The 17023-nt window shown below is 51.1% G+C and overlaps 9 protein-coding genes and 1 non-coding gene across 10 annotated transcripts; 5 read left to right on the forward strand and 5 right to left on the reverse strand.

Annotated features, from left to right (window-relative positions):
* Positions 1-647: 647 nt before the first annotated feature.
* On the forward strand, positions 648-1238 carry BDP55DRAFT_628771 (uncharacterized protein; the record flags this gene model as incomplete). The annotated part of the gene is made up of 1 exon (XM_060571939.1): positions 648-1238. The coding sequence occupies one exon, from the start codon at positions 648-650 to the stop codon at positions 1236-1238; it is 591 nt and encodes a 196-aa protein (XP_060433144.1).
* A 102-nt stretch (positions 1239-1340) lies between these two features.
* BDP55DRAFT_653188 (uncharacterized protein) lies at positions 1341-1909 on the forward strand. The gene has a single exon (XM_060574168.1). It carries the CDS (start codon positions 1482-1484, stop codon positions 1716-1718), a length of 237 nt encoding a protein of 78 aa, XP_060433145.1. The 5' UTR covers positions 1341-1481; the 3' UTR covers positions 1719-1909.
* A 556-nt stretch (positions 1910-2465) lies between these two features.
* Positions 2466-3711, reverse strand: BDP55DRAFT_765716 (uncharacterized protein; the record flags this gene model as incomplete). The annotated part of the gene is made up of 3 exons (XM_060580943.1): positions 3291-3711; positions 2595-3228; positions 2466-2488 (listed from the first exon to the last, which is right to left on the reverse strand). Exons 1-3 carry the CDS (start codon positions 3684-3686, stop codon positions 2466-2468), a joined length of 1053 nt encoding a protein of 350 aa, XP_060433146.1. The 5' UTR covers positions 3687-3711.
* Positions 3712-4865: 1154 nt separating this feature from the next.
* Positions 4866-5819, forward strand: BDP55DRAFT_545628 (uncharacterized protein; the record flags this gene model as incomplete). Its single annotated transcript, XM_060568589.1, has 1 exon — positions 4866-5819. A coding segment is annotated over one exon (954 nt), but the record flags the coding sequence as incomplete, so codon positions are not given.
* Positions 5820-6701: 882 nt separating this feature from the next.
* On the reverse strand, positions 6702-6802 carry BDP55DRAFT_t94. Its single transcript has one exon. It is a non-coding gene; the product is annotated as a tRNA-Ser (tRNA).
* A 206-nt stretch (positions 6803-7008) lies between these two features.
* BDP55DRAFT_653194 (DnaJ domain-containing protein) lies at positions 7009-8540 on the reverse strand. Its single transcript, XM_060574169.1, has 4 exons — positions 8154-8540; positions 8033-8093; positions 7421-7976; positions 7009-7326 (listed from the first exon to the last, which is right to left on the reverse strand). The coding sequence occupies exons 1-4, from the start codon at positions 8182-8184 to the stop codon at positions 7249-7251; spliced, it is 726 nt and encodes a 241-aa protein (XP_060433148.1). The 5' UTR covers positions 8185-8540; the 3' UTR covers positions 7009-7248.
* On the reverse strand, positions 8168-9362 carry BDP55DRAFT_408658 (uncharacterized protein). The gene has a single exon (XM_060567352.1). It carries the CDS (start codon positions 8987-8989, stop codon positions 8354-8356), a length of 636 nt encoding a protein of 211 aa, XP_060433149.1. The 5' UTR covers positions 8990-9362; the 3' UTR covers positions 8168-8353.
* Positions 9363-10168: 806 nt separating this feature from the next.
* BDP55DRAFT_408660 (peptidase family M13) lies at positions 10169-12974 on the forward strand. The gene is made up of 5 exons (XM_060567353.1): positions 10169-10310; positions 10369-10545; positions 10730-11175; positions 11234-11467; positions 11524-12974. Exons 2-5 carry the CDS (start codon positions 10410-10412, stop codon positions 12892-12894), a joined length of 2187 nt encoding a protein of 728 aa, XP_060433150.1. The 5' UTR covers positions 10169-10310; positions 10369-10409; the 3' UTR covers positions 12895-12974.
* A 1035-nt stretch (positions 12975-14009) lies between these two features.
* BDP55DRAFT_725624 (uncharacterized protein) lies at positions 14010-14930 on the forward strand (the record flags this gene model as incomplete). The annotated part of the gene is made up of 3 exons (XM_060579030.1): positions 14010-14296; positions 14396-14795; positions 14853-14930. The coding sequence occupies 3 exons, from the start codon at positions 14010-14012 to the stop codon at positions 14928-14930; spliced, it is 765 nt and encodes a 254-aa protein (XP_060433151.1).
* A 404-nt stretch (positions 14931-15334) lies between these two features.
* BDP55DRAFT_691599 (uncharacterized protein) lies at positions 15335-16075 on the reverse strand (the record flags this gene model as incomplete). The annotated part of the gene is made up of 1 exon (XM_060576994.1): positions 15335-16075. One exon carries the CDS (start codon positions 16073-16075, stop codon positions 15335-15337), a length of 741 nt encoding a protein of 246 aa, XP_060433152.1.
* Positions 16076-17023: the final 948 nt, after the last annotated feature.

Genomic DNA, 17023 nt, shown 5'->3' on the forward strand with positions numbered 1-17023 from the left:
ATGACCGAACCCTTCAGCTTGGAAATTCTGCTCTGATCACGCACCCTTATAGAGGCCTATTGCCGCCCTCGATAAGCTTGGTCGAGTCCAATTACTCCAGTAATCAGCCATGCTGAATATAGCTTCAGTTGTGTAGCCTCCGCAACTTCGAGTGCATGTCATGATACCACTGAACGATGACAAAGTGAGCATGCCCACTGGGAGGAATACATACGAGAAAACCACTTGACTCTCGGGTATCGAGGCTCTCACCTCCTGAGGCTGCTTACTTGTCGGAAGATTGACGCTCTCTGACCTACCTCCTGGGTGCTTCCCAGAAAAGAAGGTGGCTCGAAAGTTGACATTCTCGTCCAGCTCCATGTCTTGCGTTCTTGCATGATCTGTCAAGAGGTGATGACATACAGGATTCTGTACGGCTGCTCAACATGGGCGTTGTTAGGTTCCTCTCCCCAGGCCCAAGGCTGCAGTATCTTATGTAACAGGTAAAAACCCTGGTACGTCCTAGCTTTCATGAAGTTCTGGAGCGCTTCTTTCTCGCTATCAAGTTCATGTCATAGTCGTACACTATTCCATGTTAGCAAGATAGTTGACGATTTTCGACTTTCGGCTCCAACCTTAATGCTGCACCGCCTTTCTCGATGCTAAAGATGTCTTCAATTTTCATTTCCTTCGTACTGGTTACCTTTCTCTGCTGGCCGTGCCTCGCAGTATACGTAGCCAAAGACCATTTCAAAAGCTGGTATTCCGAATTTGGACCTACCTTCGAAGCCATCGTCGAGGGCAACTGCTCAGCCGAGTACGAGAGATACTTGACGATACCGAGAGAAAATGCCCTCATCGACTGGTCCACCGGAGGCGACAACACGAACAGGCTCGCTCAGCCTGTCGTAAATTGCATCCTGGGCAACACGTCCGAGTTCATCATGAGCAACATGGTAGCCGCCGTAGTTGTCCTCGGTATCATGCCAACAATCCTTGCCACAGTCGGAAACAGCGTGGAAGAGACCTCTACGCTCTGCGTTATTGGCCAGAGACCACTTATCGCCTTGCTCGCTGCTGCTAGATCGCCTGCTATCCATCCTATTCGATCATTCGAATACATGAACCCGTTGAAGCTGGTCAAGTCCCGGCGCTACCGATTGCGCACCAAAAGATCGTCTGTGTCGCTCAGGAGGGTTGCTCTTGCGATCGAATTCCTTGCTGCGGTCGCGGCCGTTATCAACACGTATGCACTTTGAAATCAGCTGGGGGTAATGGTTGTCAGTATGCTTGCCCCTCAGCTGACTTACTTGGAGTTTCTCTGGAGTACCATCGGTATCAGCTCCCACTTTTCCGCGGCAGCTAGCTCGTGGGCCCGAACGCCCATCAAATCTCGCCCATGACGCGCATACATCTGGAAGATACTCTTGCGACAATTCAAACCTCTTGATGAAGACGACTGGACCAATGCTGAGATTTGCGACGACAAAACTTACCTCTCAATGGTCTTGTCATACTTCACGTCTCTGCTAGGTACGTGCCATCTTATTTACGGCAGTGTGTTATTTTCCAGTCTCGTTTTCCATCTATGCGACAGACAGTCTAAAGATTATGACTCGCTATATGGCATCAGCGATGGTTACTTAGCAGGTTCATCTTACTGTGAGAGCTCTTCTGGTTGCGAGATATCCTGGGTAAAACTAAAGAGCTGTTCTCGCCAACTGGATCGATGGAATTGACCAGTTTCATCAAGGTTGTCGAGCGAAGTAGCAAGATCTAGCATCAAGGAACGACCACAGGTTTGAGATGAATAAAAGGGTTTTCTGAGTTGAGCAGGCTGCTTAGTCCTGTTAATGCTATTAAGAACGATACTGGTCCTTGAAAGCCCTTGATGCCGTAACAAGACATCACCGATGAAAACAAAGCTACGATCGCAATTGAAAGAAATTATTTTGCTATCGACCTTCGGTAATTGGTTTACGACCCGAACTGAGAAAGTTAAATTGCTGCCATGCCCACCTAATGCGTGATCATCGAATTGTTTCGTCAAACTCGGATCTACTTTCTCCTCCTGCAGTAACCTGCCATGTTTGATATCTGCCCGCGTAGCAAGACATAAACCAATCAATTTCTACTGGTTCGCGGAATTTCAAGATCCGCATAATTTGGTCTATCATTCGTAGGCCTCCTGGCGTCTTGCTGTGAGGTAGAAGATTGATCCAGAAAGCGATCGTATTCCACTGCCCTGTTTAGATATAAGTTCTTGTCTTGTTGACTCGACGACAAAGCTCTCAGAATCATGTACTTTGTAGAGGTTAGAAGCATCATTCGTCGTCCAGGCTGTATTTCCTCGGCAAGGAGAATATCCCTACGGATCCTTTCGCGACTCTCTGCCGTTGTAGCAACCTTCGGTATAAATCCATATAGCCGAGTTTCAAAATAGCCTACGCGGGATCCCACTGATTTAAACAGGTTACCTAACCTATCTAGTAGAGGCCATGGTTGCGGACTTTGGTAGATTAGCAATTGAAGACAAGTTGCTTGTAACGGGACATCCCCCAACTCTTCTGCAACCTCAAGCACCATTCCAAGAGCATAGTTATGTCCCAAGTTACTAGAGGTATCGGGGTCCCATTCAGGAGCCTCATCATCATCAGGTGCATACATAATCATGCCTTCAAGAGGTACGATGACCCTTGGCCGGTCGCAAATTCCTCGCAATCGTCTGAGGTGAGAGCTGAGGGTGAAGAATCCCGCGATCTTCGGATCGGCGTACTGCTCCAGCAATATCTTTGCGATAATCCAACGAAGATACGGCCGAGATTTCGAGTTGGTTGACTTAATTTCGAGAACCCCTCGGGCATAGCGTTCGGTGATTCGGAAGATTGCCTTCACCATGCCAATGTCCTCAGAGCCTTCCATAGAAGCCAGAACAAGTGTTGTAAAAATTTCTAGGAGAGCGAATGACGAGCTCTCGTCTCCTATGGTTGTTCCCCAGTTGTTTTCGATACTTCGGATGAAATCAATCGGCTGTCTGTGGCTTCCGTCCTGGTGGAGGTGTTTCAGTGTCACATAAACGGAACTCTGCTGTATAACCAGTAGCTCGTCGAGGAGATCTCTGAAGTCCCATATTCTTGCTTCTGCCAATAAATGTTGATAAACTGTGGCGAGGCTATGGTGCTTGAGGAGAAACTTGTCGGTTGCCTCAAAGTCATACTCAGGAAGCCCAATCGATAGTAGCACCGAAAACTTACTTGAGAGTCAGCTTCAACTATTTCTCGACCTTTGTTTCGAACAAGCTTTTCACTTACTTCTGTTGAGTCCAGCTTAGGCCAGTGCCCTTTGGTGTTCGCGAAGAAGTACGACGGATTTAAGAACTCCTCAACTGCTCTCTCAGATTTCAGAAGCCTGACCCCAGAAAGGTATTCAGCTCGATGAAGTTGTCCAATGATGCTCACGTGAACGGCTCCCGAGCGGGGTTCTGAGTCCATGGTCTCAGTAATTCGAGCAAGAGCGTGGAAATCTGACATCGCCACAAGGCTCGAACAGTACTGGTCCAATACATATGGGTTGTCGATGGAATGTATCAAGTTTTGTTTGAAATGCCTTTGGGCAGCTTTGAATCTCCCTAGTCTCACAAGCCTTACGTAATTCTCCAAGTCTTCCTCCAGATCTTCTGTCGCTTCGAGTTCCGAGTGAACTGTCATGTCTTGTGGGCAATGAGGGTTGACCTGAATACGGATGCCGCGGTGGGGCTTGTCGCCAGAACAATGTTGGGCTTCGTAGGCTGGTCGAGGATTAGGAGGTCCATAGACTGGAGGATTTGGCTGAACGTTCAAGTGAGGTCGTAGATAACGAGGATTCTTGGGTCCGGCTCGGACTTCAGGATCTATATTCCCTTCAGCTCCAGAAGCGGCGTCACTTTCGGTAAAAGAACGCGCGCTAGATTCAGAGTCCTCATAGATTGTCGACAAGCCCGGACCGGGCTCCAAATTCACGGTATGAGCAGGGGGGCTTCGGGGTCTTTGAGGGAAAAATGTACCCCCCTGGGACTGCTTTCTTGACTCTTCTTTCGCGGGGATATGATGCTTGTGCTGGTCGTTTCTGTCGGAATGCTGATCGCTAGTGACCGTAGGGGCCTTCGATTGAGGTCGGAACGATTGTGAAGATGCGTTGGTGACCTCTGGGGAGTATTGCACCATCTCTTTTCCGGACGGCGGCGGGTATGAGCTGGAGCCAAGTGACATTAGAGCTTGATTCAGTCTTCTTCCTTCTTCTTGGAGAAACGACAGCCTGACTCGAAGCTGGCTCTGGTAGGCTTTGTGGTCGGAATACGGCATACCGCCACGGGACGATCCCCATGGTTTTGGGCCAAATGGACTTCGATCCATGATGTAGGAATCTTCCACCAGACACGAGCAGTTCGACTTCTGCGGCGGTGGCAAAGCACTGTTTTCGAAACGAATAATAAACAGAAGAAGCAGAATGTCGAGCAAAAAGAGAGAAGGGGATGAGTGCGTCTCAATCAGGCTGCGACTCAATAGTAAGCTTGCATGACCATGCCCGCGTCCAACGAAACAGCCACCCCGAGACACCGAAGCGAATGAGAACTATTGCCGCACCGGAGTTGGCACTCATTACCCCTCGTTCGACTGCTGGGCGAGAGGGTTATCACTGTCTCATGATAGGCGCCTTGGAGCTGGGCGTCGATTCCACTTGCAGCCCTCGTTTATGCACAAATGCTGAATGCCTGTTGTCTCTTACAAAGGAGAGGGCTTCTGCCCCAGCCTAACCTCCTCGCACTCTGCGAGCCTCGCTCGTCTTTCAAGGAATACCAACCTTTTCCTCTACATTCTTGTGTCGTGCGGCACTAAGACATCCGCGACATGGCTGACACGGCGTTTCGACATCAAGCAATCGAAAAACGACAGCCGCTTCGTCCCGGGCTCAAATTCCGCAGGTTTGGCCGACAAGATTTCGAACGCTTTGATCAAGAGAAAGCCTGCGGTCCCTACCTACCTGGAGGATCAAGCGCTAGTGTCGGAAAAGTGAAAATCGACTGCATGTACAAATGGAGAAAGGCACAATGGGGTGTTCTTGGTTCTAATAAACAGCCTGCCGGCATTGTCTACATTGACATGACGATAAGGCAGCCTCAAGGACATACACTGAGTAATGCCACGATCTTCATCACTTTGGCCGATCGAGATGCATCAAGGGTCCCAATCGAAGGTGGACGATCACGCAGGCATGGCCAACCCTCGCGGAAATCAGACCATGCGGTATCAGTGACAGAGTTCCTTGGACCTCAAAATATCTCAGGCCCGAAAACTATCACCACTGAGGTCAGGGAGAGAGATTTCGAGCCCACGCTTGGGTTTGGCGGTATGGCGGAATTGGGAGGAATGGGGACTCACCGTAGCATGACACGAGAGGTTGTCAACTGCTGGACCTTTAAAGGAGTGCCAACACGGCCAAAAGATGGAGAAGGGTTCAGGTCCCTGCAATGGGATTTCGTTGACAGCGAAGTGGACAGCAATCCATCACTTCCACCCACCTTCCATACCGGCTTCGCGTTTGAACACAAAGGTCGACCGATAACCATGTGCGTCGAAGTCGAGGGTCGACTCAAGAGCAAGATGCAGCAAACCAGACATGGCATGAAGTTTCTTCGTTTCCGCTCCAAGTCGAAAGACACCGATAACTCGACGGCAATAGAAATAGACCTATCTTCAGCGGCTTCTGTCTTCAAGAATCAGCTTGATGGCGTTGCGGGCCGTCTAAACGAGGATATGAAGACGGAGATGGACGATGCCAGGGCGGTAGAGATGCCACTGCCTATGCCAGCAGCGTTGAAAGAGGCGGATCGTTTCGCAGATTTATCCTCCGAAGATTTTGATGATGTGGGAGATTTGGGGGTAGTTGATTTGGTGCAGTTTGCCACCTCAGAGATCATCCGTCAATCCTCGCCGGCAAAGAATGGAAGCGAGTCTTCCACGGGCGGCGAAACGCTAGTCAGTGACAACAGTGATCAGGGTATCTCAGACAAACCCGTCCGATCCGTCGGCCGAGTCACTGCTCAAAACGTCTTCAAGGTCTCTGAAGCCATGGCTCTGGCCCTCTTCAGTTGGGTTATGATGGTCGTGAAGCTTATGGGTTCGAGTCAACAATTACAGCTGACGGTCACACCAACTTTCACGAAGAAAGCAGGGTCATCACCAGACCATGGCAAAGACCGCACGCCGATTAGGAACAGTTGGGATGTTGGGATCGACGAGCACTTCAAAAAGCCAACGCAGTATCTCTTGCGCCCAAGACCCACGGCGACCACCAGTGATGGGCACCCGCAGATGATGGCCTCCCTTCTGAATGAGTCGAAGATACCAGAGCGTATCCAGGTGCAGCGTAGGGGGAGTATTTGATATTTCAATCCAGCTTTTGGCCTCAAGTAGTAAATACAGACAGACATCTTCCCTTGGAACCGGACTTGGGGTGATATTGGGAACGTTACAAATTGTTCTATCTTAGGATGTGAGGTAGAAGAAGGGCCAGCTCCGGGATGCTTCCGCTCGGACACCTGGGAGGCCAGTGCGGTACCGAAGGGTTCCTTCCGTCTGATCAACTGCTGTTTACTTCGTACGGATTTCCACCAAAACAATCGAGAACATCGCACAAGCTCACCCAGCATCAAAAATAAAGACAAGTAGGCAAAAGATCTGGTACGTCAAGGACAGGATTCGGACCTGCGCGACCGAAGCCACTGCCTAATCTGGAATCACGATATGATAGCAGGGCAGCCCATTAACCACTCTGGCACCTTGACTAGTGACTAGTAGTTAAGAATTTCAGGCGGGGAGTCGCCCATATTGTACGATAACCCCGCTTCACCCCGCTGTATATCCACAGGCGGAGTCGCGGGCACCACATTGGCAATAGCTCGTGGGGACTGGCGGGGTTATGATTGACAGTGGCATTGGTGAGATGCCGGTCAGTGATGGCCACAGTCTGTGTCGAGGCAGGGTCCATCCAACCGTGGATGATGTTGTATCACAGGGAGGGAAGGTTCGTCAAGCTATGCTGTACAAAGGCGTAAGAACACTTTTTGCGACACGTAGCATATTTGAAGGGATAAAAGCTATCTAGTATATTGATGCCAAAGTGCCAAGGTGGCCTGGTGAAACTACCTATTCATACCGATCTTGACCCGACCCAAAACTCCGAGCTGCCCATGTGATATCATCCTGAACCCATCTGAAATCCCAAAATTCCCTAAGCTCCTACAGTGTGGCTGAACACCTTGGCGGCCAACTGAGTGAGTAATCTCGCACGATCTGCCTGCGGAAGATCCTGCGATAGGTTAGCCTTCCACACGTAAAATGACAAGAATAGGGAGAGAGGCTGACGGGATCTACCCGGTAGATATCTCCAGATTCGCACTGACCTGGAAAACGGCATAGACACTCTTGCCCTTCGCATCTCGAACAGAGCCAAGCCTGTTTCCAGCGACAGCACCCGCCAGCGCACCAGGCATATTTCCGACAATGAAACCCAGAGCGCCACCACTAAGACCGCCAACCATGCTCCAGAACGAGCTCGTCGGGCGGTTCGTACCCTCCTCAGCCATGCCCTCTTCTCTCAGCATCTCCTCGAACACATCACCAAACTGTGCGTTATCTGCCTGCGCGCGCTGTCCCTCATTCTGCTGGCCTTGCTTCCCGCCGGTGAAGAAGTTCCATGCCCACGAGTAGGCGTTTTGTGTATTGGGGCCGGCCTGCGGGGGTACTTCCTCCGGGTCAGAATCGTCGTCGTCGGAAAAGTCGCCGTATGTTGTACCGGCGGATGCGCCGAATTTTTTTCGCTGGGCGTCGTATTCTCGGCGTCTTTGTGTGTCGGATAAGGTGTAGTATGCGTCGTTCACAAGCTGGAACTTGCGGGTGCGCGTTGCTCGCTCGGGCGAGTCGGCGGGAACCCTGTCTGGGTGTGTCTTCAAGGCGGCTCTGAGAAACAAAGATCAGTATGAGGAAGCTTCGGCTCGATATTTTGAATGACTTGCTTCTTGTACGCATCGCGAACTTGCTGGGTCGTAGCCGCCTCCGAAATCTCGAGGATCTTGTCTTTAGAGCAATGTTAGTCGCGGCTCGGTAACTATGGTGGGGTATTAGAGGGAAGCTTACAGTAGTTCGGAGGGGCGCCAGTGTTCGCCATCTTGATGATCGATAGGTCTCGAGGTACAAGAGGCTTGTTCTAGATATGAAAATAGCGATAAAGCCCGCAAGATAGGGAGTAGGAGAGGCTGCAGGCTTGAGGTGACCAAGTGGAAGATTGCGCTTGAGGTATCGCCTCCACCAGGAACCAGGCGTGACTGACACCAACGTCATTGTGGCGCATGAAACCAAAGGGTGAACGTGGCTTGATCGGCTTGCGGGGCATTGGCTCCGGGGGTTCCCCCACTTCCAGTCTTTGGACGTGGTCTGTGCGGTACCGCTGAAGTAAGGAGCGCACGGGCCAGTCTAGCAAGCACGTGCCCAGCTGCCCCTCCTCCTCCTTCGTTATCCTCCATCCCTGGCATCTTCTCACACCTCTTATACCTACCTTCAAGAGCTTGGTGATAGCTATAGCTCTTCAGAGCTAGAGTGTGGCCCATGGTAAGAGCCAAGATCGAATCATCAGCAGCGCTAAAGTCTTGGATCCGCCGCGGTGGTCGAACGCATTCAGTCACATCTAGTATAGACCTTCTCATCCCAAGTATCGACCCATCTGCCCGGATGAAGGATCTATCATTGTGCTCCGATGCCAGGAACGGTGACACTACTGTATTTTGAGGCTCTGTGATCAAGGAGCGCCATCGTCTAGTCTCGCGTACTTTTTTCGAGGCGAAGCAAGCTGCGAAAGGATCATGCCGCATTCGTTTTCGAAAACGGTCTCCGTCGAAGGTTTTCATCCCATTGGACCCTGGGAGGGAGTACCTACCCAACGACTCGTTGCACATATCAGAGACCCTGTGAGGCATATTGCGCGCATGTTCGAGCTTTCGAAGCTAGGTTCATGCTAAAAGGCTATTTTGAGGAAGTCAAAATGCAGGTCTGCCGAGAGTCGGCCGTTGCTTAGCAGTCATGCGAAGGCTCTTGGCGCTGCCATCACAAAAGTAAAAGTGGTTATTCCTACGGTTCGCGGTCCGAGGCCATTGTGTTGTCTAGTCACCGGCTCTCATCCCCTATTCTTGTGTTGGAGTTGAGCAACTGATACGCCGTATTTCACTGTAATTCATAGAATACCAGCTAGTCTCTGGAAACAAGTCGTGCCGTTCGATTGACCACCACGTTAACCAAATTGTCGGCTTTTTCGGACACACGTGCGTCCACATGGCATTACGAAACCAGCTTGGAGAATTCAGTACGGAAGCTCACTCGCAGCCACACATCAGCCCAACATTCCAGCTGTCCGTTCTGGGCAAAAGTACCAGTCCATCCGGCAGCCTCGAATCGCGAGCGATACTTGCGCAATATCGCACATAGGTGATCGACAACGTGCCATCCAGCTTGAGAAAATAAGCTAAGAAACGCGGGGGACCCGGGACGGAGAGTCGGAGTCGGCTTCCCGCGGCTGAGATGTCAGGTCAGAAATTACTCTGCGAAAGTCCCCGATCCTTGGCGAGCGGCACTTTTGTGCTGCATTTCTCCGCAATGCTTACCTTCGCCGCATGCACATTTGAACATCCGCCGAGTCGATTTCGTCACCACATAGACTTCCGATGTGTCAACGAACTGGGTTTGGCTTGAGTTTGGCAAATGGCTCTCGGCAGGAAACAAGGCAGCCTCGCCTGCGATGTTCCTGCACGTCTAAGGATGGGTTAGGAAGGTGTAAGAGACCAGACTCTGCCTTGCTAGAGGCAGCGAAGATCGTGAGAAAGTTTGAGAAGGGCAGGTACCTGCTTTTTTGATGTACCTTTGGACTACCTAAAGAGAACTGGATCAACGCCTCGCTGCCTTTCTTCTTCTGGGACATCAACGACACCACACCGCCGCCGCCCTCTCATTACCGCTTTTGGCATCTTTATCCTGCATCCTATGGTTCTCGAATGTCCGACATTGTTTAGACCAAAAAAGGTTTGCAGAAAAAGCATATTATTTTCTCCCTTTACGAGCCATTATATATAGGGACCAGCTCGTCCCCGAGACCACACTGGATGAACCAGCTCCAACCGATCCTCGCCAGCTTCCTTCTCTCTCATTAACTTGGGCGTCAGCTTGTCGGAGAAAGGCACTTCTGGTTCCAGCATCAAGCGCCTCAACTTCCCTATCCGGCTCGCCAGGTCGCTTTGTAATCTCAAGGTCTATCTATCCGGTACTCCAACTGACCAAAAGCCCCTTAGCTGACTTGTGATGCTAGCTGCGTACGGACATTCCAAGTACTGCTCGACTGTCGGCAAAATGGCTCCCCTCATTGCGGCCGCGGACGGCAGCAGCCTTTGCACCACACCGATCTGCCTCGAGATCGCTTCAAACATTCTAATGAGTCTCGCACCGAACCATACCGACATCGATCCGTGCACAGACTTTGACAAATGTGCGTCGCACAACTCCCATTGCCTTTTGTTTCCCCCCACTCGCATTGCTTACAGCTCTACTTTCCCCGCGCCCAAGCTCCCGATCCATGTCTCATATATCTCTTTTCGTTATTCTCCTACTCGGGACTGCCGCGGATTCTGTTTGTTGCATGACTCTGGTTGGCTGATACACTTTCTTGGCAGATGCGTGCTCTGGATGGAAAGCAGCCCATGCGCCTGGGGCTGGCCAAGGGAAGGCCTCATCGCTTGGTATTGTCGGCAGCGACGTCTCGATAGTGCTGAAAAACATCGTAGAAGGCACTTACCCCAATGGACCAGATGCCGGATTCATCACCACATCGCTGTCACAGGAGCAAGTAGGCGTGGATCGGGACAACTTTCAGATGATCGTGGAAACATACAATGCTTGCATCAATGACACCGCCGTCAAGGCTGCAGGCTTGGGTCCCCTCATCAACATCGTCAATCGCGTCGCGGAGGCCTTCCCTGTCGCTAATACCACAGAGGACAAGGATCGCAAGATCTCGAAGAATGATGCCAAAAATATGGGAAAAACACTACTGTTCTTTGGCCAACTCGGCATTTCTACGTTCGAGACAGTCACTGTTGACTTTGATGACCAGAATACGGTATCTTGACCTGGGGCCTGAGGACCTTCCACAATGGAGCCATGCTGATTTCATGCAGAACAAGACACTCATTAACGTCATCCCCGGGGGCACGCCGTTGCTTACAGGCTCAGTAGCCCGAAATAATGATACTGTTGCGGAGTATGAGCGCATTATGGCAGCACTGCTTCAGGCAGTCCATCCGGCCAAACTCGATGTCATGAATGCTCAGAGACTCGCTCTGTCTGTTACTAAGTTTGAGAAGGAAGCGGTCGCTTTGCAGGCCAAGGATGACAGTAAAGCAAGCCCAACTGTGAGTGAACTTCTAACCTTTAGGTCTGGTCGAATAACTGACACTGGTCGTCAAAGTCGCCAGCAAGGAAATTCAAGTTGGAAGAAGTCACAAGCGTGGCCCCAGAACTCGGCCACGATTTCGTCATCAACAACTTGATTCCCGCGGACTATACCCCCGATCACCTTGTATTTTCCCCTGCCTACTTTGGCAACCTATCTCAGCTTCTCTCCAACACTTCCGTCGAAACAGTCCAAGGATTCTTCATCTGGAAAACAGTAACCACCTTCTCCAATTTCGTCGAGACAGATGTCACGGAAAGGTTGAATGATTTGAAATCAAAGCTTCGCGCTACAGATCCGGAGTTGGTTGGCAAGCCACCGAGATGGCAGCAGTGTGTCGGTCATGTTGATGAGGGAGTCCCATGGAGTGCTCTACCTGCTGGGCTCGGCTGGATTCTCAGTCGATTCTACCTCGATAAGGCATACTCAAACGAAGCTCGTGACCTGGCTGTCAATATGATGGGCACGATCCAGCAGGCCTTTATCTCGCGCCTCGGCGAAAAGGATTGGCTAACATCCGAAGTCAAGAAAGAGGCTGAGGTGAAGGTCAATGCCATTTCCAAAAAGATTGGTTACCCCAACGTGTCTCCGGACACCACAAACCCACGCAAGCTTGCAGACTATTACACTGGACTGAAGGTAACCAACTCCTACTTCGACAACGCAGTTGCGTTTGCCACTTTCTCCAGCAAGTCGTTATGGGCTCTACTCGGCAAGCCTGCTGATAAGAACATTTGGCTCCAAACCCCGTCGACAACTAATGCTTATTACTCTACAACCTTCAACGACATCGTTATCAATGCTGGTATACAGCAAAAGCCCCTCTATAATGTTGCTTATCCCTCATATGTCAATTATGGCGCACTTGGTTCTGTTCTTGGACATGAGCTCACCCACGGCTTTGACAACAGCGGGCACAACTACGCTGCTAATGGCTCTCTCACAAACTGGTGGGATGAGCAGAGCCTCAAGGCATTCAGTACCCGTACCAAATGCTTCGCAAACCAGTATCAGCAGTTCACAGTCATTGCGCCTAACGGTACGAATGTTCCCGTTCGAGGTAACTTCACACTCGGTGAAAACATTGCAGACGCTGGAGGAGTGGCGACAAGTTATGCGGCATGGAAGAAACTACAGGCAGACAAGAAGTCTCAAGATTTCGACTTGCCTGGCCTACAGAGCTTCTCGCATGACCAGATCTTCTTCATGAAATGGGCACAAAACTGGTGTGACGTATCGTCTTCGAAGGTGTACGACGTTTACCTGCTTGGAGCCGATGTGCACTCTCCAGGCTTCGCTCGCATCAAGGGGCCCTTGGATAACTCGAAGGACTTCCGCAGCGTTTTCAACTGCCCTCAGAGACAGCCTACTTGTGAACTTTGGTAGATATCACGTGGAGCCACGAGATTTCGATGGCCTCGATTTCCTGAGGAGGGAGTATCGCCGGCATTTGATGCTGCCGGGCTGTGATGTTGGGGACTCCGCCCTTTGCTCGCTTCCCGAGCTTTTACGCATCATAGATCAAATGAAGAATCCTTTAGCTGCCTACCACTCATGCGTGAGTAATCTTCCATGTGATAGTTCTCGGCCATCTTGCGTTCCTTTCTGAAAGTCAAAGTACGGGCATCTGTCAACACAAGGAAGCGCGCACTAGTATGAGCAAGACTCAACATCGACTCGAATGGTGATCTCAGCATCTGTAGGAAGGTATATTTATATTAGTGTATATATCTAATCATCCTATTGCGTCTCACTTACCATGATTTCCGGTATGGCAGAAAGATCGGGCGCCTCAAAAAGGGTCGATTCCTGATGGGTCCATCGTCAAAATCGGATACCGAGCACAGCACTCGTCCCGAAACACGGCCCCACTCTCGTCCGGATCGGCACCGGCTGTGACGGAGGAAACAAATATTGCCCTAGCCCTTGATATACAAGCATCCGTACGGGTGCTACTCTATCATTGCCCGCGAGTCACTCTCCTAGGAACAAAGTATCAAGAATTTCTCATATTGGCATTCGGGGGACAAAGCAAATGGTCGTCTGTCCATAAAGGATCCATCAAAAGTGGATATTCATCTTGTTCCCTAAGCAAGTGGCACATGTGGATTTTGGTGAGATTGGTCGTCGTGTTGGAACCGGACCGCGATGGCGTCGGCCAACCGAGGCTGCGCCTCTCTTACTTGCACGATAATCCCAGATATCCACCCGCCGACGCGCTTGCCCACGCGACTGTACTCCGTACCTCTACATCAGATAACCTTCGGTCGATTCTCCTCCATTCAATTGACAATCGATCTCGAATTATCAAACATCTCTCCTCGTCTGTCAGCTTTTCCTGTAGGCTGGATCGCGACTGTGTGGACAGTCTCCGCCCCTTGGTGGAAGCACTGGATCTGGACGACGCAGTGACTCTCCAGCAGGCTCCCCTCTCCTCGGACTTCATAAGATGGAGCTATCTGGAACGAAAAGACTTATGGGGCGCAGCGTGCCCCCCTTCCATGCATCACGACAAAGAGTGTCACGAGTTGTCGGGTTCTTCTCTCCGCATGCTCGCTCTCTGCGTCACGATTGGTGCGATGGACTGGGAAAATCAGAAGCGGGCCTTGACGACCTTGGACAGGCTGATGGCCTGGGGCGCGAATCAGGTCGGCATGCGGGACACTGATCCGGACCCTTTCAATCTGTTCGTCTACTTGATGAAGAAGCTCGTGGTGAGCAACTTGCGAGAAAACGAGCCGCTTCCCACTCCGCTAGGCTCAATTGGCCGCTTTACTCGACTTCTTGCGTAAGAGGGAGCGCAATTCCCATGCGGAAAGGATGATCTGCAAGGCGTTACTCGTGTGTATGAAGCCTGGAAGAGTTGTGTTCGCGACTAACATGAGAGGCCGGATATTTCGCCGGAGTGGGCGTTTGCCATTCGCGATGACTTTGATGACTGTGATGACTGGTCTGGAAGGCCCAAGGTTGAGAAGATGTTGAGGCAACACGGGCTTATCGATGAAGATAATTACGTCGAAGAGGAAGACAGTGACTATGTTGAGAGTACAGAGGGAGATGAAGACAAGAATGGAGAGAAGATCGCAGGGGAGGGGCTTGAAAGGGGCACAGATGATGATGAAGTGGAGGATACAGATGAGCACAAAGAGGAGTATGTGTATGAATATGAAGTTCAGGAATTAGAGGATAGCGAGCTTAAAGCATTATCGGGGTCAGAACTAGGAGATGAAGACGATGACCAGGATGAGAAGATTTTTGATGAGTATATGGCTGAAGGGAGGGTGTTGGTGAGGTCAGAGGCCAGGTTGCTGAGAGCGATGTGATTACGAATGTGAGCCTCTAAGAGATCGATGGACGTGGATCTGAGCGTGGACGAGATTGCGGCCAGGGGCGCCCCTCTCAACGGCATGAGTAGGAACTGAAGTGAGATGTACGATTAAGTCGAGGATGATACCCATGCACACACATGGTTCTAAAAGTTGAAGTCCTCGAAAACAAGATGGTTGTCAAAGTAGTAGAAGAAAGCATCTTTATCTTTTTTCCACTTTGACGCAAACGTCCACAAGGGCAAATTTCCAAGTACCGCTCAAAATGACTTGATATCTCATTCAAAAGTGGCAGGTTCATATCAGACCTGTCATAAAAACACCCGAAACCCGCGGAACGCCGTAACACCCTCGCCCGATCATGGCGCCGCATGCTGAGCTTGCTCCCTGAGAGATCCTCAAAAACGATACTCTCTGTGGGGGCATTACCCATATTAGCCCGACGTCCTCGTCGTAATTGATAGCTCAGATGAGACCATCGAGTATCTATCCATCCCATCTCAGAAAGCAGATGCCTCCTCCATCTCTCTGGTATACAACACCCCTTCAATCTCAGGCGTCCACTTCATCGTCTTCCTAACCTTCTGAAGCGCCGTCCTCAACTCCCCCCACGTCCAAAACTCATCCATCAACCCATGCGACTCGGCATATAAACTCGGCAGACGGTACTCATCCTCGGCAGGACCCAACAACCTCACGATCCCGGCGCTCACGATATCTTCCTCTGGCTGCGGGAGCGGCTTAAACTCGATAAAGACAGACAACCTCTTCATATCAGTGAAACAGCGCGAACAAGCCCGCAGCGCCTCCGCGATACGCCGCTCATCGAGGAGAACGGACCAGTGGATCCCAATATTCTCGATGCCCGGTTTCGTGGTCCAGAGGGAGTCCCACGCACCGAGACGTGTGCGATAGACGAGCGGCGGGAGGTAGATGATGTCCGAAGACGGGACGAATTCCAGGGGCGGCGGCGACGGGCGGGAATCCTTTTGGACGTCGTACGGGTGCGGGAAGGGCCGGAGGAGGGCGCGGGTGGCTTTTCGCGATTCGGCGTTTGTGAAGAGACCGGCGGCGCGTGGGTGGCGGTACTCGTGGGGAGGCTTGATGAGGTGGGTGTCTTCTCGGTATTCGAATACGCGGGGTTGCGAGCCAAAGGTTTCCCAGATGAGGAGTCGGAGTTCGAGGGGGAGTGTCAGAAACGGATGACAGCTTTGCGGGGGTGGGGGATGTGGCGATGTCATTGTTGGTTGTGAAGATGTGAGGATGGCGTTTGTGGTTGACATTATCAGGGTTGCGTTTGCAGCGGCCGTGTGGGTTAAACTGATCGGCCACTGTACCCGTATCGTTCTGTGCTTTCTTAATTACTGGTTCGTTTCAATCGTGTTAAATGGTAGTCTGCGACTTTGAAGATGTTGGTGACTCGAAGGCACTTCGTTATCTGACGTATGTAACCGCGAAGTGAGATAAGATGAGATGAGATGAGGTGAGATGGGACGGAAAGAGATGACAGGACGTCAGCCTTTTCAGCTCTCCGGACATCGGGCGGCTGAAGTATGTTGGCCGCCCCGTCAACCCGTCAACGGGAATGCCTGCATCGACGACCCTAGCGGCGGGAACGTGGTCTTACTTTGGCAGCCATTAGCAATTAGCCCTCGGCTTGAGGAAAAAGTCTCTCGTGGTAAAATAAATTACTGCACCCTGGGATGGAGGGATCTCCTGTCATGACGTCGGATGGTTTTTGGCCCAATGAACCAGCGTGGACTACGTGGTAAACCTCTTACCGCCTGGTGCTATGCACCATCCGGGAAAAACGGGTTGAACCTTGTCAGTTTGTCCTGCATCATAAAACTTTGAGCGATGGGCATGAATTTCTTATCCGCATGTTATTCCCAGATCTTGTCTGAAGACTAGCATGCGAATGTAGCGTTGCGACTAGAGAATACGTCGTAGTCAAAAGACTGGAATGACTAAGTGCGCTGAGCTCATCCGGAAGATCCGGTATCCAGAGCGGCACTTGCTCCGACGCCGACAAAGCTTGAAGAAATAAAAAAACGAAAAGACCCTTCGTCAACGTTGCGTGATCGGGCCTGGATTCTCTCGCGACAATCAAGGCTGGTTCTCCACCGGTGCCCGCTCATCCCTTGAGTCGGTCACGGTCTGTGACTAGTGTCCGGCGGCGTGACCGAAGG

The sequence above is a fragment of the Colletotrichum godetiae genome (genome assembly GCF_030913485.1).
Source record: "Colletotrichum godetiae strain CBS 193.32 chromosome Unknown BDP55scaffold_8, whole genome shotgun sequence".
Lineage (NCBI taxonomy): Eukaryota > Fungi > Ascomycota > Sordariomycetes > Glomerellales > Glomerellaceae > Colletotrichum > Colletotrichum godetiae.

What these genes read in the sequence shown, in the direction of transcription:
- BDP55DRAFT_653188 (XM_060574168.1), top strand. Translation starts at nt 1,482, where the DNA reads ATGGTCTTGTCATACTTCACGTCTCTGCTAGGTACGTGCCATCTTATT.
- BDP55DRAFT_408658 (XM_060567352.1), bottom strand. Translation starts at nt 8,989, where the DNA reads ATGCCTCACAGGGTCTCTGATATGTGCAACGAGTCGTTGGGTAGGTAC.
- BDP55DRAFT_408660 (XM_060567353.1), top strand. Translation starts at nt 10,410, where the DNA reads ATGGCTCCCCTCATTGCGGCCGCGGACGGCAGCAGCCTTTGCACCACA. An exon ending in GTGCACAGACTTTGACAAAT is followed by an intron (nt 10,546 to 10,729) that starts GTGCGTCGCACA and finishes CTTTCTTGGCAG; the next exon opens with ATGCGTGCTCTGGATGGAAA. An exon ending in ACAGTAAAGCAAGCCCAACT is followed by an intron (nt 11,468 to 11,523) that starts GTGAGTGAACTT and finishes TGGTCGTCAAAG; the next exon opens with TCGCCAGCAAGGAAATTCAA.
- BDP55DRAFT_653194 (XM_060574169.1), bottom strand. Translation starts at nt 8,184, where the DNA reads ATGGCGAACACTGGCGCCCCTCCGAACTACT. An exon ending in GTTCGCGATGCGTACAAGAA is followed by an intron (nt 7,977 to 8,032) that starts GCAAGTCATTCA and finishes TTTGTTTCTCAG; the next exon opens with AGCCGCCTTGAAGACACACC. An exon ending in GTGTCTATGCCGTTTTCCAG is followed by an intron (nt 7,327 to 7,420) that starts GTCAGTGCGAAT and finishes AACCTATCGCAG; the next exon opens with GATCTTCCGCAGGCAGATCG.